The sequence below is a fragment of the Cygnus olor genome, chromosome 3, assembly GCF_009769625.2.
Source record: "Cygnus olor isolate bCygOlo1 chromosome 3, bCygOlo1.pri.v2, whole genome shotgun sequence".
NCBI lineage: Eukaryota > Metazoa > Chordata > Aves > Anseriformes > Anatidae > Cygnus > Cygnus olor.
In genome coordinates, this window is record NC_049171.1 from 4645501 (window position 1) to 4659630 (window position 14130).

A 14130-nucleotide genomic window follows, 5' to 3' on the forward strand; every position below is an offset into this window, starting at 1 on the left:
CAAAACTCGCCAACCAAAATACCTTCTTCTGCTGCTTGAAATAGCTGGAGGAGTTTCCAGATCATGAGTCCTGCTGCCTGTGTGTCTTGCAGTAAGGCATCCAGTGTTGCTGTGAAGACACCAAATGATATAGGATCCATCAATTCCTTGGTTATTTCATGAAAACAAGTTTTGTTTGTTTGTTTGTTTTATTTTTCATTTTTATTTTCACATAATCGTCATTTTTAAAGGAAAAGTTTGGCCACTTATTTCTCAGATCCAAATTTGACAGATAAGGAGATAATATCTTGGCATACTTCCATCAGTTTATTCATAGAGTATCCAATTCCACAAATGTGCTCTTTACGAACCATTCTTAATTTTCTATGCAGTTTTATTACTGGCTTCACACTGTAAATTAATTGGCAAAGGTTCAATGCTTTGATAACTCCTTAATTTAACTGCATTTCACTAATATTTGTGTTAAAAGTGTATTAACAAAAATGTATGAAAACTGGATGGCTTTGGGTGAGAACAGTAATAGGACTTATCTTCCTGAGACTTCATAACCAGTCCAAGACTTTAAATGTTGAGTTTCATAGGGTGTTGAAACTGCTTGTGTATGTGCCACCAGTACATTGGCTTGTATTGGCACAGGTACTGAGCCATAACTAAAACTGATGCCAGGCAGCTGCTCTTTTCACGGTTTCATGCATTTATGGACAAGAGGATCTAAGGAATTTGAGTGGGGCTGGAAAATATGACATATGTTCTGTCTGGAAAAGTGCATACAGATGAGGAAAGATATCTTATTTATTTCAAAAGTTGATAGATTCTATGTGAGCAACTGAACTCTGTCCAAAGGGCTCACAGAATCACGGAATGGGGAAGGTTGGAAGGGGTATCTCAAGATCACTTAGTTCACCCACTCTGCTCACAACAGAGTCATCTTGAACTTGTTGCCCAAGGCCATATACAGTTCCCAGGTTCTGGGAATCTTGAAGGATTTCCACAGTTTCTCTGGGAAACCTAGTCCAGAGCTCAAATAAAGTCACAGGCAAAAAGGTTTTCTTACTTTTTTTAATGGAATTTTCTGTTTTTCATTTTTTGTCCATCACGTCTTTTCCCATCACTGGACACCAGTAAAAAGAGTCTGTTTCTGTCTTGTTTAAAACAAACACACACCAATCAGGCATTTATATACATTGCTAAGATAGATCTACAAGACCTGTGGAAAGCCCATGTTTCCCTGAAGCTACTGATGAAGTGACAGATGGACACCAAGCAGAGTACTCTGGGCTGCTGAAATGGCAGCAGTTGACTATGTGTGAGCAACTGAACCAGAGTAGTTCTTTATGTGCAGACTGTGTATGCAGACTGTACTGTACATGTATGTTTATTGAAAGCTGATAGTTAGTACTATTCCAGGCTTCCTTGGGTATCCAAGATATGTGCAAGGCATCGACAAATATAGTGAAGGAGCTGTGAGACACTACAGTCCTTCTGGAGAAGCAGTGGGAAGGCAAGCAGGATAGACAAGGCTGCCTAAGATGTCACTAGATGTTTATATGTGTGTGATTGAATCATGTCCCCACTATGTCTGTTTGTATAAAATGACAGCAGACTTCATCTTGACTGTCTTTGCGTAGGTCTGTCTAGTGTAAGAGATACGAATGGGTAGAACCATGTCCCGCACTTCAGTGTAATCCTAGAAATGCTTTCTTCAAAAATAAAGTGTTTTGAGTTACTTCAGAATCTGCATTTATACATCAATAATTCAAATATATTTCCAGGACAACAAGCAATAATAACAACAAAACCGTGAACGTTTGCCCACAGGGAAAACAACTGAAAGGCTTGAAGTTCTCATTGATTTCTTGGTCATGTCTTCTCAACAGGGGGATGAACCTAAATAGTAGTTAAGAGGCTAGCCATTTTATTAGTTTGGCTTCTAGTGCTTCCCTAGAAAAAAATCTGCATTTTTCAGCAAAATATAAGTGAACACCCAGCCTCTCTAACATAAGTAGTTCTGTCATTGAACACATGCAAATATTGCCATACATCAGTTCTTCTAATGCTGGGAGTTCAGTGTACTCAGCATTTTACAGATTTTTCCCTTGTTTTGCTTTGTCAATTACTTAGAATGCAAATTAGTACAAACTCTCTATATGGAGCTTACATATAAAATCTGGTAAAGGTGTATTTTTTATTACTAATTTTTTTTTTTTGCTTTTCATCTTCTTGCATGTTGCAGTGTCTACAAATTAGAGGCTACTATTGCACATTGACATGTATTTTGGCACTGTAATTTTGCAAATCTCAGTGGGTTTTTCTTCTTTTTCTTTTAATAGAGTGAGTAGGAAAATTTACACACCAAAGTGAAGAGAGACGGCAGAGCCAACCTCTCATGTGCTTGTATTTAAAATACTGATGAATTTGTCACAGTTATATTTCCTCTGACTTTGGACAAGAGCACATACAGAACTGATCAGAGGAATTCAGCATAGCACCAGGGAAACTGTATTTCCCAGAAGAATAAGGGGTAATATTAATTAGTGAGAGTTCATTTGACAGGGAACAGAGGTGTGGGTTGGATAAACCAAATTCAAACAAGTAGAAATTGCCTTCCAAACCATTTCCTTTTTCACCTGAAATCCTTCTGAAGTTTCTGCCATTGCAGCTCTGCCCTTGGTGTGTCATTGTCTAGAATTACTCATAAAGTCATTTCTGTAAGAACTGAAAGAACACACAAAAGGTTGTCCTCAGGTTCCCAAATGGTTTTGAAACTATATGTTTGGGAAACTGCCTAAAAATATCTCTTTTAGATTTTATTTATTTATTTTTTTCAACAAAACTTTTCTGATCAATTTGTTTTGGAAAGTTTGGTTAAACATCTGAGCTAGCATTACTTCAAATCAAACCTGCAGAAGGATGTTAATTACATCTAAAGACATTTTTTCATTCTCATTTTTTTTTTTTTTGCCTGAGAAGAATCCAACCACAACACTGGGACCAAAATCTAGAGTGGGAGTGCTTGCAGACCCTTAGCTGAAGTAGGAATTGGAATTGAACTGCTGTAAGCTTGTAGTCAGAAGGTTAAAGAATTAATTTGAGACTGTGGAGATGTGGATTTGATTGCCAGCATTGTCACAGTCTTTCTATGCAATCATGGAGAAGGCAATTCTGAGAGCATATATCTCATTTTAGTTTGGTTATCTAAATATTAGTATTCAAGGTTAGCTAGTTTTCTAGGTTGAGTCCAGTGTCAATGGAGACGGATTAAGATTCTTGACACTTTTCCACTGTGGTCAACTGAGAGACAAATCTAATATAAATCATCACATCTAGCTTGGATCCCTGTTTTAGGACAGGACAATTGCCAAGCATTATATCTTTCTCTTGATATACCAAGAATGAAATCGAGTTAATGGTTTCAAGATGAGATAAATATTTAAGATAACCACAATTACAAGCGATAATCCCTGTATACTTCTAAACTCTGCATAAGCTGGTTTCTTCATTGTAGTATATCAATATTGTTATTGGTGTTCCTCTGCAGTGTGTGTCTTGTATATCAGATGGAATTCTAGGTCCTGTAATGTTAGAGAGACAGTTCCTAGACAGCTTGGTTTTCCATTTTTTTTATGCACACATAGACATTATTTTCAAGCACAGAGAATTCAGGTTTAAATCAACATAGATTTTATTGCCGTGAAATGTTCATTCAAATGTGGTCATTATCCTCATAGACTCACATAAAACAGGTAGCTTGTATATGAAATAGAAATATAAAAGATTATGTTTTTCACCACTGAATGATAAATTAAATTAAGTAAAAAACCAAACCAAACCGAACCAAAAAACAAAACCCCAAACCAATAAGTAGGACATTGTTGGTGACCAAGTGCGCACTCACATTTAAATACAATCACAACAGCTGCTGTACAGAATAGAATTAATTGTACAAAATGAAGAAAGCAAAGAACAGAAATAATAATAATAATAATAATATAAAGATTAGACCTCTCTAAATGACTTTCACCTGGCAAAGGAAAATGACATTATCTTCCTCTTTCCCTCATTCCCCACACATCTGTACTTAAAGTCTTGTTGAACCTGTAACAAGGGCAGAGGCAGATGCTATTTTTATAATTACAGTTCCTGTATATTTGTTTGTTGATTTTTCCTTGTGTTGCAGGCTTGTGCCTTCTATTAATGTTTTTTTTTTTTTCTTTTTTTTTTTCTTGACCATAAAAATAAAGAGTAGAGCAGCAGAGTTATCTCTCCAAAAGGTAAAAGAAAATCAAATGACTTTGGAACTCACCAGCAGCCATTTTGGATACCTAAGATATCTAAGACCAAAACTGCTTGTTGGTGTGAGGAAACAAACAAACAACAAAAAAAAAAAACAAAGGCAGTTACAGAAATCGGCTCTTAGGACACTAAAGCAGCCCCTCCTGAGCCTTGCTGCAAAACTGTGAGCAGCAGCTGTGCCACTGAGTCATGTTCAAAGGAAGAGATGAGCTGGGGAAATATTTACACAGAGGTCCAGTATTTGGATAGACTATACATTTTGCTTGCTTAGTAGCAGATATTTTGTTGCTGTTTTCAGGAAAAGTTAAAGAGAAGCTTCAAAGAGCAGATTCCTTGTTGATTTGGAGAGCTGAAGTATTTTCCCAAAGAATTTTGGAATTTCTCTTTAAAAAAATAAAAAGCAGTAAATGAAAGGTCCAAATTCACCCCTTGTGCCAGATCTCCAAGGCAACAGAATGACACCTGGAAAAAAACAGGGCTTAGGATGACAGCCTGAAGGACAAAACTGCTGATAGTCTTCAGTTGTAGGTTGCTGTTTGTCTGTGGTTCACTCCCCTTTACAGACCATATGAATGCTGTACCAGTTCTCGTCACCTGCATAAAACTCTCCCTTTGCTACGCATCTCTGCCATTTAGTGGTACTAATTGAGGTCTTTGTGAACAGCCAGATCTTAGGGCAGAAGTTGGAGGTAAGAATGTCACTCCTAGCTCTTTTGGAGACTTACCTTCTAAACTTAGTCAATGCAAGAGCTATTTGTACTCGTCTTATTCACAGTGAGTAACACCTTGCTCTATAAAGAAAGGCATGTGGTTAGTCAGTGTGTTTACTTCATCATTAAATTGCTAATAAATCCAAGCAGCAATGACTGGTTTTTGGGAGTCAACTGAACTACTTAATGTGTTTTGATAGTCATGGTGGGTGAAGTGTAATGTATAAAAAGCTGGGAAATAGCCTGAAATACAACAGGATCCAAATACACATCCAACACTTGACCTATGAATCTAAGCATTTCTATGTTTCAAAAATTGTAATGATTCATTGCTTTGGCCATAGAGGTTTGGTCACTTGTCTGTACATAGATGTTTTTGACTAGAGTGAAATAAATAATTCCATGATCTTTCAAAGGGAGAACATCTTTTGTCATCAGATTTATTTCAAAGTCAAAAAGATACAAATATACTTGAATTTGCTACCAGTGAGCACCCAGTAACTTCAAACCATGCCCTTCCTTCAGGCTGACCTAATTCATGAATGTGTTTTGAGGTGGGAACTTTTCCACAGAGACAAGGACTTAGAAATGGAAAACAATGCACAAACAAACAAACAAACAAAACCCCATGGGAACACTGTGCATGTATGTGTGGAAAGTGAATGAGAACTTAGTCCGAATTTTTAACAGGAACATCAGTGAATTCATCAATTAAAACCACACTGAAAGTTCCTGTTTTGAAAACCAAAGGCGTTTTAACATGAATCTGTTCTGACAACTAATTCAACAGAAAAGGTAGCAAAGATTACTTTTTTTCTTCCAATAAAATTAAGTACAGATTAAAATAAATAACAGAGAGCCTGTGAATGTCAACAAACCTTGCAGCTACCCTTTTGAAATAATTTTGCCTTTAAAATATGCTAAGATACTAAAAGAAAAATAAGAAAGATGAGGATGTAAAGGCAGATAGACACTTAATGGTAAGAATCTCTAGGAATTCAATCAGCTTGAATCAGATCTGTACTGAAACCTTCCCAAAAATCTGTAGAGGTCATTAAGGTTAAAACTGGATGTTCTGGGTTTTCAAGGGTACTCAGTTTTCTTTAATATTAATAGATCAAAAGATAATAAAGGTCAAAAATAATTTGTTGTCTGCAGAGCATAGACTTGTAGTGATTATGCAATGGGAAAAGATGTAACTGTTTAAATAAATTATTGTTGGAACCTTAGACCATATTGCAAATAGGTGAATATTTCAAATAATGCTGTATACATATGATTTTCCAATATCAGACATTTGAGTATGATTGTAATAAAACACTGCTTTTTCAACAGTTTTACAGAATAATCTATACAACCAGTCATTCCCCCATCTCCAGAAGATTGATATTTTAGTGAAAAACTTGAAAAGGATTTATAAAGCATTTTTCTTCTCTTTTTTCCCTCCTTTAAAATATAATTTAAATTTATTATCATCTTGAAGTGCAGTACCATAAATAAATTGCTTTACAGTACATTTTTATGTGGCAAATCTGCATATCTGACATGGTCAAACATTTAAATTTCTCTCCTCCTCTCTTTTTCTCCCCCTCAGTTTGGACAATAGAAAAAGAATGAATTTCTTTTTCACTTTTAACCAGTGGTTACCTACTTCCACGCTCAAACTTTTCATGTTCTAGAATGGTTCTGCAATGTTTCTGAAGAAGATATCATGGAGGAACATTCATTTGATTTTAGCACTCTTTGCAAAGGTGCTGGAGTGAAGAATTCATTCAGCAAAGTTTACGTTCTGTTAGGCACTTAGCTGATCTTAGTGAATTAAGGAGGAGGAGTTCCATGGAGATGCATCTGTTTCCCTCATTGCACAGAGGGAGGATAGATTGATAGCACTAAAGTAGGTACCTAAGTTATATACCTACTATGAGCAAGGACAAATCTAAGCAAATCATAGGATCTTTCTCTCTTTCTTTCTTTCTTTCTTTCTTTCTTTCTTTCTTTCTTTCTTTCTTTCTTTCTTTCTCTCTTTCTCTCTTTCTCTCTTTCTCTCTTTCTCTCTTTCTCTCTTTCTCTCTTTCTCTCTTTCTCTCTCTCTCTTTCTCTTTCTTTCTCTTTCTTTCTCTTTCTTTCTTTCTTTCTTTCTCTTTTCTTTCTCTTTCTTTCTTTCTTTCTTTCTTTCTTTCTTTCTTTCTTTCTTTCTCTCTCTCTCTTTCTTTCTCTTTCTCTCTCTCTCTCTTTCTCTCTCTTCCTTCCTTTCTCTTTCTTTCTCTTTCTTTCTTTCTTTCTTTCTTTCTTTCTTTCTTTCTTTCTTTTCTCTTTCTTTCTTTCTTTCTTTCTTTCTTTCTTTCTTTCTTTCTTTCTTTCTTTCTTTCTTTCTTTCTTTCTTTCTTTCTTTTTCTCTTTCTTTCTTTTCCTTTCTTTCTCTTTCTTTCTTTCTTTCTTTCTTTCTTTCTTTCTTTCTTTCGCCTTTCTTTCTTTCACCTTTCTATCGCCTTCCTGCCTTCCTGCTACAAGCAAATAGGGACTCAGATAGTTTTAGCTTGTTTTCTTGCCTTGATGGCAATGTCCTTACTGGTCTCAAGAGGAATAGTGCCATGCCATAACTGTTCTGTTTCCTTCCATACCTTTGAAAGCTGAGGATGATCTTGTTAATCATCTCCCTACATCATACCTGTAAATGCTTTTGGACAGTTTTTATACCCCCTAGGTTGATAAATCTAAAGCGGGTCATGCAAGATGTAATGTATTTTAACTAGCTCTAGAAAATGACAATGTGTATGAGCACTTTTATCCCTGGCTTCCTTCTTATCTAGTTGAGAAAAAGACACACTTCAAGAGCATGATTCATTGCTGTTTTGAGGTAAGATGAAGAGTACACCATAAGTGCCTCTTTCCACTAATTATAGGGAGAAGAGGGTGACCAGTCCAGTTGTAGTCATGTGCAATACAGAATACCACCATTAAATTCTGGCTATTATCCATGGAGAAAGACAGGCACTTCCAGATGATCCCTTCCACCCATCCTAGGCACTTGGTGTGCAGGACAGGTGGCCACCCATTTGTCTCTAGTGCTGTCTTCTCAGGTCCTCCATATCATCTTCCAGGAGAATCCAGACACCCTATTGGTTTCTTGACATATCTGTCAAAACTATGTGGCTGTCTTGGACACCCTAAAGCATCTCAAATAGCTATAAACACTTACACATGGACTACTGTATTTTTTTTTTTTCCTGCTGTAGAAAGAGATGAATTGTCTTTTGGAAGAAAAGATCTTATTATGTTGATTTTAAAGAGTTTGAAGGTCAGTATAACCCCACCCTACAATATCAATCCTCCCTAACTTTCTCAATAAAATGATATGAGAGAAACAAGAAAAGGAATTGAATGGAAGTTTCATTGAAGAAGTCAGAATGTGGCTGGGAAATGCCTCTTGACTCAGAGGCTTGAGCTCAAACTATGCCTCCAGTGTTTTCTTTGTGAGGATGTGTGCTGGGTGGTGAACTAATATTTCAAAATACACAAAGTTATTAAGCACTTAGCTGCTGTGGACTGTACCAATCTCTCTTACATGTCATTTTGGTTTTATTTTATTTTTTCTATAGATGAGTGGATTCTGTTAGACCTCTGCACCTCAGCTGGATTTCTGAAAACAATAAAGCTGCAGAAACAAGCTGTTGAAGAAAAAGCATCATAAAATCATGGCAACACAAAAGGTGACTCCGATTGCCTGCATTGATGCTGTTGAACAGAAACCCAGGTGTGGCAGACTGCAGTGTTGTGGGACCAAGGGCTGAGAAGATAGAGGACAGAAGCCCATGCAGTCATTTAATCTGAAGTTCACAGAGGGATCAGGGCTCTTAATTAAACTATCAAGTGTGGATATTTTTTCCCCATTTAGTCTGCCATGCTCTTCTCACAAAAGACACCTTAGCTGCTTGAATGGCCAGGACAGATTCCTAACAGGTTCTGGTCTCATTCCAGTGCAGCTTTATTGTACAATCCCATGTGGAGATATGCAGCCCCCAATACCAAACAGTTCATTTGTCCCATGACCCACAGATTCCTCTCTTGCCAGGTATCCATATTATTTTCCCAATGATGTCTGGATCAGGCATTTCTGATGGATCAGAGGAAGCCCTTCTTTCAATCTATCCTGCATGTGAGCAAAGCCAGTATGCTGGAACTGCATGTCCCACAACCGATGTGCTGGCCCTAACTGTGCTGCCAGAGAAGAAAGTGCTTCAAGTTGGCCTGTGACAAATTTCATGTGCCACCTCAGCCAAGTCCAGAAGTGCTTATAAAAACAGTGTTAGTGTATCATTCAGAACAATCAAATACTACGTGCACGAAAAAGTAGTTTAGAGCAACATAAATTTTAAAAAAGTGACAATTTCATCACACAATTACTGTACACTGCTGTTCTTAGGATTGAATACTTTCCTCTCTCATGCTCTCTCTTTCTCTGTTTTAATCTTTCTCTTTTTTCTTTCTTTTTTTCTTTTTTTTCCTTTTTTTTTTTTTTTTCTCTTTTTTCCCCCCTTTTTTGGATTTGGTCCACTGGAGATAAATCGCCCTCAATGATATATATATTTAAAAAAAAATATCAGCAGCAAGACTCTCTTGAAATAGATTCTGTTTGATGTAGCTAGTCTGTCTTTTCTGTTTTGCCCTCTTTCACAGCAGCCTCTGAAGTTTTCCGCAGGGGGGCTTTCTCCGAGTTGGCGTGTCCTTGGCCGGATTCTGCCGCTCCTCCGTTTTTGTGCGATGTGTGCTTTTCCAAGTAGTTCAGCATTTCACTGAGAACAGTTTGGAAAGTGCTTAGGGCAGCACATATTGCAGGAGTTCCAAAACCATGAGTGATCAAACTACAAATGGGAAGGAGACAAAAAGAGAAAAAGAAATACACACACACACATAAATATATTTGCACTCACATACGTCGAAGAGTTTACAGTAAGCTGATTTTGCTACAGTGAAATTCAAGATTTGCTCCCTAAACTATTTATTACCTGCAGGAGAAACAGAAAGGAAAAGAATAGAGCAGAAGAGCAGACTACACAGCTTCAAAGGTTGTTTTTGGTAGGAGTATCACTTCTGAAACACCGTGGGACAGATCTGCAGCTGATGCAGATTGACACAGTATTGTTGACTTCAGAGAGACCAAGAGAAATCCATGCCCAAGACCCTCCAGCATTGCTACTTTTCTTGTCCCAGAAGGTTTGGCTCCCTTCTTTCTCAGGTATATGAAACCAGTTCTGTGTGGTTTATCCACTCTCCCAGGTCAGACTGTTAAACAACAAGCTTTGATTATCCTACATGGAATTACGTATAGTTGCATATGTATTAAGAAATTATGCAATGCCAGGCCAATAGGCACAGTTTGGTCTTTTCTACGCTGCTAAACCCTCCGAATATCCAACAGTGGGGAATCCAAACCGCCCTTTGGGAATGGCTCCTGGCCATTGCTAAGGCCCAACAACACCCAACAACATCTAGAGCTAGTTCAGCTAGGCTAAATCCACAGATTTTCCTAACAAATTTATAGTAAAAATAACCAAGTTCCAACATCTCTTGATGTGGTGATGTTGAATTTCCTAGAATATATTTATCTTATTGCATCTTTCACCTAAATAGTGTGTTTTCTCAAGTTAACACTGAATTTGTTCTTGTTTTCCTGAACTGCAAAGCAGATGAATTTCACTGTTGCTCCTCACTTAACAGTTACTGAAATGATGTATTTGTGGAGTAGTCAGGCAGTCTGATAGTAGGTTAATCTCATTTAAATTTAAAGAAGCACTTCATTGCACCCATAGATATCTATAGTCACTTGAGATGCTTTTGGGCATCCACCTGGCGTCCACTTGCAGATACAGGAACATGCATGTCTGTTCCTGTGTCAGATAACAGTTTTGCAAGGATTTTGGAAATGGTACCAGAGACCACTCTTTAGGCAACTGACTCCAGCCCTGCCTGCTTAAATGCTACGTGTACACTACAAGTTGTTCACATAAGGCTCAAGGCATCTCGTGTGGTACTAGACACCTTCATATGGGCAACCAAATTCTTTTCATCGTTATAATAAATCATTTTGATAACTTGTAGGTGGAAAACCAAGAACAGAAACAGAAGCAAAACCAATGAACCAACTAACCAAAAATCCTTCCTGATTTTTAACTTTCATATAGAAACATAAGTTGAAAATTATTTTAGAGGTTGAAATGTCATTGCAGTATTTAAAATATTTATTTCAGACATCCCAGTTCTGCCTAGGGAAGAAGAAAACAAGGAAAGGATAATAAGCTGATTTTAGACTGCAGATATTTTTCAGAAATCAATATTTTATATTGGTTTGGGTGAGGGAGAAAAACCACATTACAGTGATTCTTCCAAAACAATAACTACTTCATCCCATTCTAGTTAAGATTTCGCCCTTATGGTAACTCTCTGGGTGTCTGAGGCACCACGTCAGTAAACCCTGATCTAAAGCAGAGAGCCATACATAGGTTAGAAATGGGAACATTGCATTTCAGTGAGAACTCTTCTCCTCTGCATTTTGGCTTCTTAGTCTTTCCAGCTGTTTTAGAAAACAGTAGAAAAATAATGGTCCAGGGAATAGAGGTTATACAAGACATGGACAATTGCCAGAATACTGGACGTATGGAAAACAAATATGGGAAAGGTTCCAACATGTCTCTCAGGGTGATCTTTCTGTCTCTGCTGGACATGGGAACCTTGTTTGCTAGGAATGCCAGCATCCTAAGAAAGACACCAAACTTATGTGAGTCCTAACCAAAATGAGAGCTCAGTGGGGAAATACTTCTCCGTTTCAGATTGGGAATGGTCCAGTCTTTTATGAAAGGTCTCCCAAAGGCAATTAACAAATAACTCACTTTTAGAATGTTTATCTATCAGTCTCCAGGCACTTTTCAAAGCAGGAAATTATGTTTATCTCAAGTTAGTAATGAGAGGAAAATTATAATTAAATATTTACAAGGACTATTTTGCAGACATCAATTAATGATACCACATGACTCTTGAAGTTTGGACTCTTGAAATTTGGACTTATAGTAATATCTGCATCTTTTCAGTTTAACATCAAAGAGAGGTAAAAATATATGGCTTTAATTTCAAATTTTTCATTTGTTTGTTTTTGAGAAATGTTTGGCTTACCAAGAAAAAAAAAATCATCATAATTGTCTGATGTTTTTAATACTTGCAGAAATGTCAGCCATAGCATACAGATAAGATTATTTTTAGCCCTTACAATTCTGATATTTAGGAGTCAGGTGATTTCAAGATTTTGTGTTGCATTTTATCTTCATTTCTGTCTTTCATAAGTCCAGAGGAATGAAAATGTGAAGAAGCTAAGATTATCAGAGAGCAAGAAAAATAAAGTCCAAAACTATCATTACTAGTTATAATATTTTATGATTTTTACAGTGCTTGTATGATCTTCTGGGTCCTGTTTGAGGGAACTGACTATACTGAGAGATGTATAAAATATTATTGATCTTGCATGCAAAATAATATAGTTTATCAGCTTTAAGAGTTGACAATACCTGCAATCATTAATTTCCAGTAGACAGGAATACTAAGTTTAAGAAAGGATTGAATAGCGAAGAATTCTCCTGGTCTGCTTGTCTTTGAACATTTCCACTCTTGAGCAAAAGAAATAGTACTGTGTTCATATAATAGTTCAATACACCCTGAAGAGCAAAGTTGGAATACTGCAGTGAAACCTTACAGAGATTGGCTCAGAAAAAAAAAATCCATAGGGTTAAGAATGAGGGTAGAAGAATTTAATGTTCTGAAATGCTGAACAAGACTGTAGAAAACAGCAGAATGGGACAAAGTCTGATATTCAGATATGTAAGCAAAAATGTCAACTTGTAGCTGTATCCATCAACAGTGCCTAAACTTCCATTACAATCAAAGAGGACTCAAGTCCGTTTCCTATGTGTAAGAGTCTTCATTGATTTGAGATGCCCTATGGCACCTAAGAAACCAGCACAGAATTGGTAGGCATGATATAGAACTTAAGTTCACCTTGCTTCTAGGTGTTTTGAGGCCATGCAGGTTATCATTGTGCATCTTTGTGCACTAGTACTATACACTGATGTTTAGGCAACTGAATTGTGCCCTGGGGATTTATTCAATATTGTCAGAGATGTATGGAGTATGACTAAGCATATGAAAAGCCTCTTTTATGATCATCTACACCATTTATTTATTTTATTTTATTTTATTTTACTTTATTTTATTTTTTAAATTTAATTTAATTTAATTTAATTTAATTTAATTTTTATTTTCTGGCTACACCATGAATCTGAACAAGAATGTTTGGTGGCATTTTAGATGTCTTATATTAACAAGATATTTGTGCCAAGTGAGCAGGTAATGCACAGGGCTTACAGAACACCCTTTTAAAGCAGCAATGGGCTGATGGTATACCTTGTAGTATCTAAAAATATGTCTCATGCTAATGTTTATTGAGTTATATCTTTCCATAGATATAGGGAAGTCCCCTGACTACACGGGAAGCTTAAACAACCAGCTGATATGGAGACACCTTGATATTAGTATTTCATATTGAACAGAATCTTGAACTTCTTGCCTGAAAACTAATGTTCACAGGAAAAGGATTCTGTGGGGTGAGTTATGCATCTATCGCCTTTACAGATCTGCTTTTTAAGCTTTTATGCACCACAAATAATCCAAAAGCAGTTTTTTTCCAGGCAGATTTGTATTTATTATTAAACACCAACAACCAACCAGCCTTGAAATGGCACTGCAGTCTCATGACAACTCATTTGATTCCTGTTGAATGTATTCTTCCCCACAGATGGAGATATGCAAAGCCTATTAACTTTCCCATGATACTTACTGAAAGAAACCATTTTATAGAAAATTTCTGACCAGCCCTCCATGGCACTCTCTTGTGAGGATGTATTTTTTTTAGCCCTGCTTTATGTAATGAGCAATGGCTGAGAGAGATCTTCTATTTTATCTTACATTTTTATGAGTAGTTCCCATTACTCTAATTTTAGTGAGCTTTGTTTATCTACAAGTCTTTGACAGATCTAAGAAAGACGGATAATTTCCCTTTGCCAATGAAAGTAAGTTTCAAGTT

At 36.7% G+C, this 14130-nt stretch overlaps 1 protein-coding gene across 4 annotated transcripts in view; it reads right to left on the reverse strand.

Annotated features, from left to right (window-relative positions):
* Window positions 1–366: 366 nt before the first annotated feature.
* Window positions 367–14130, reverse strand: part of TFAP2D (transcription factor AP-2 delta) — a 59394-nt gene continuing 45630 nt past the window's right edge. For 3 of the 4 annotated variants that reach the window (XM_040553246.1, XM_040553244.1, XM_040553247.1), the window contains one exon: window positions 7450–9865. In XM_040553246.1, coding sequence (XP_040409180.1) covers window positions 9646–9865 — 220 coding nt within the window. In that variant the 3' untranslated portion in view covers window positions 7450–9645. Of the gene's footprint in view, window positions 380–7449; window positions 9866–14130 lie in introns of those variants that run through there. The other variant, XR_005818678.1, reaches the window with a different exon arrangement.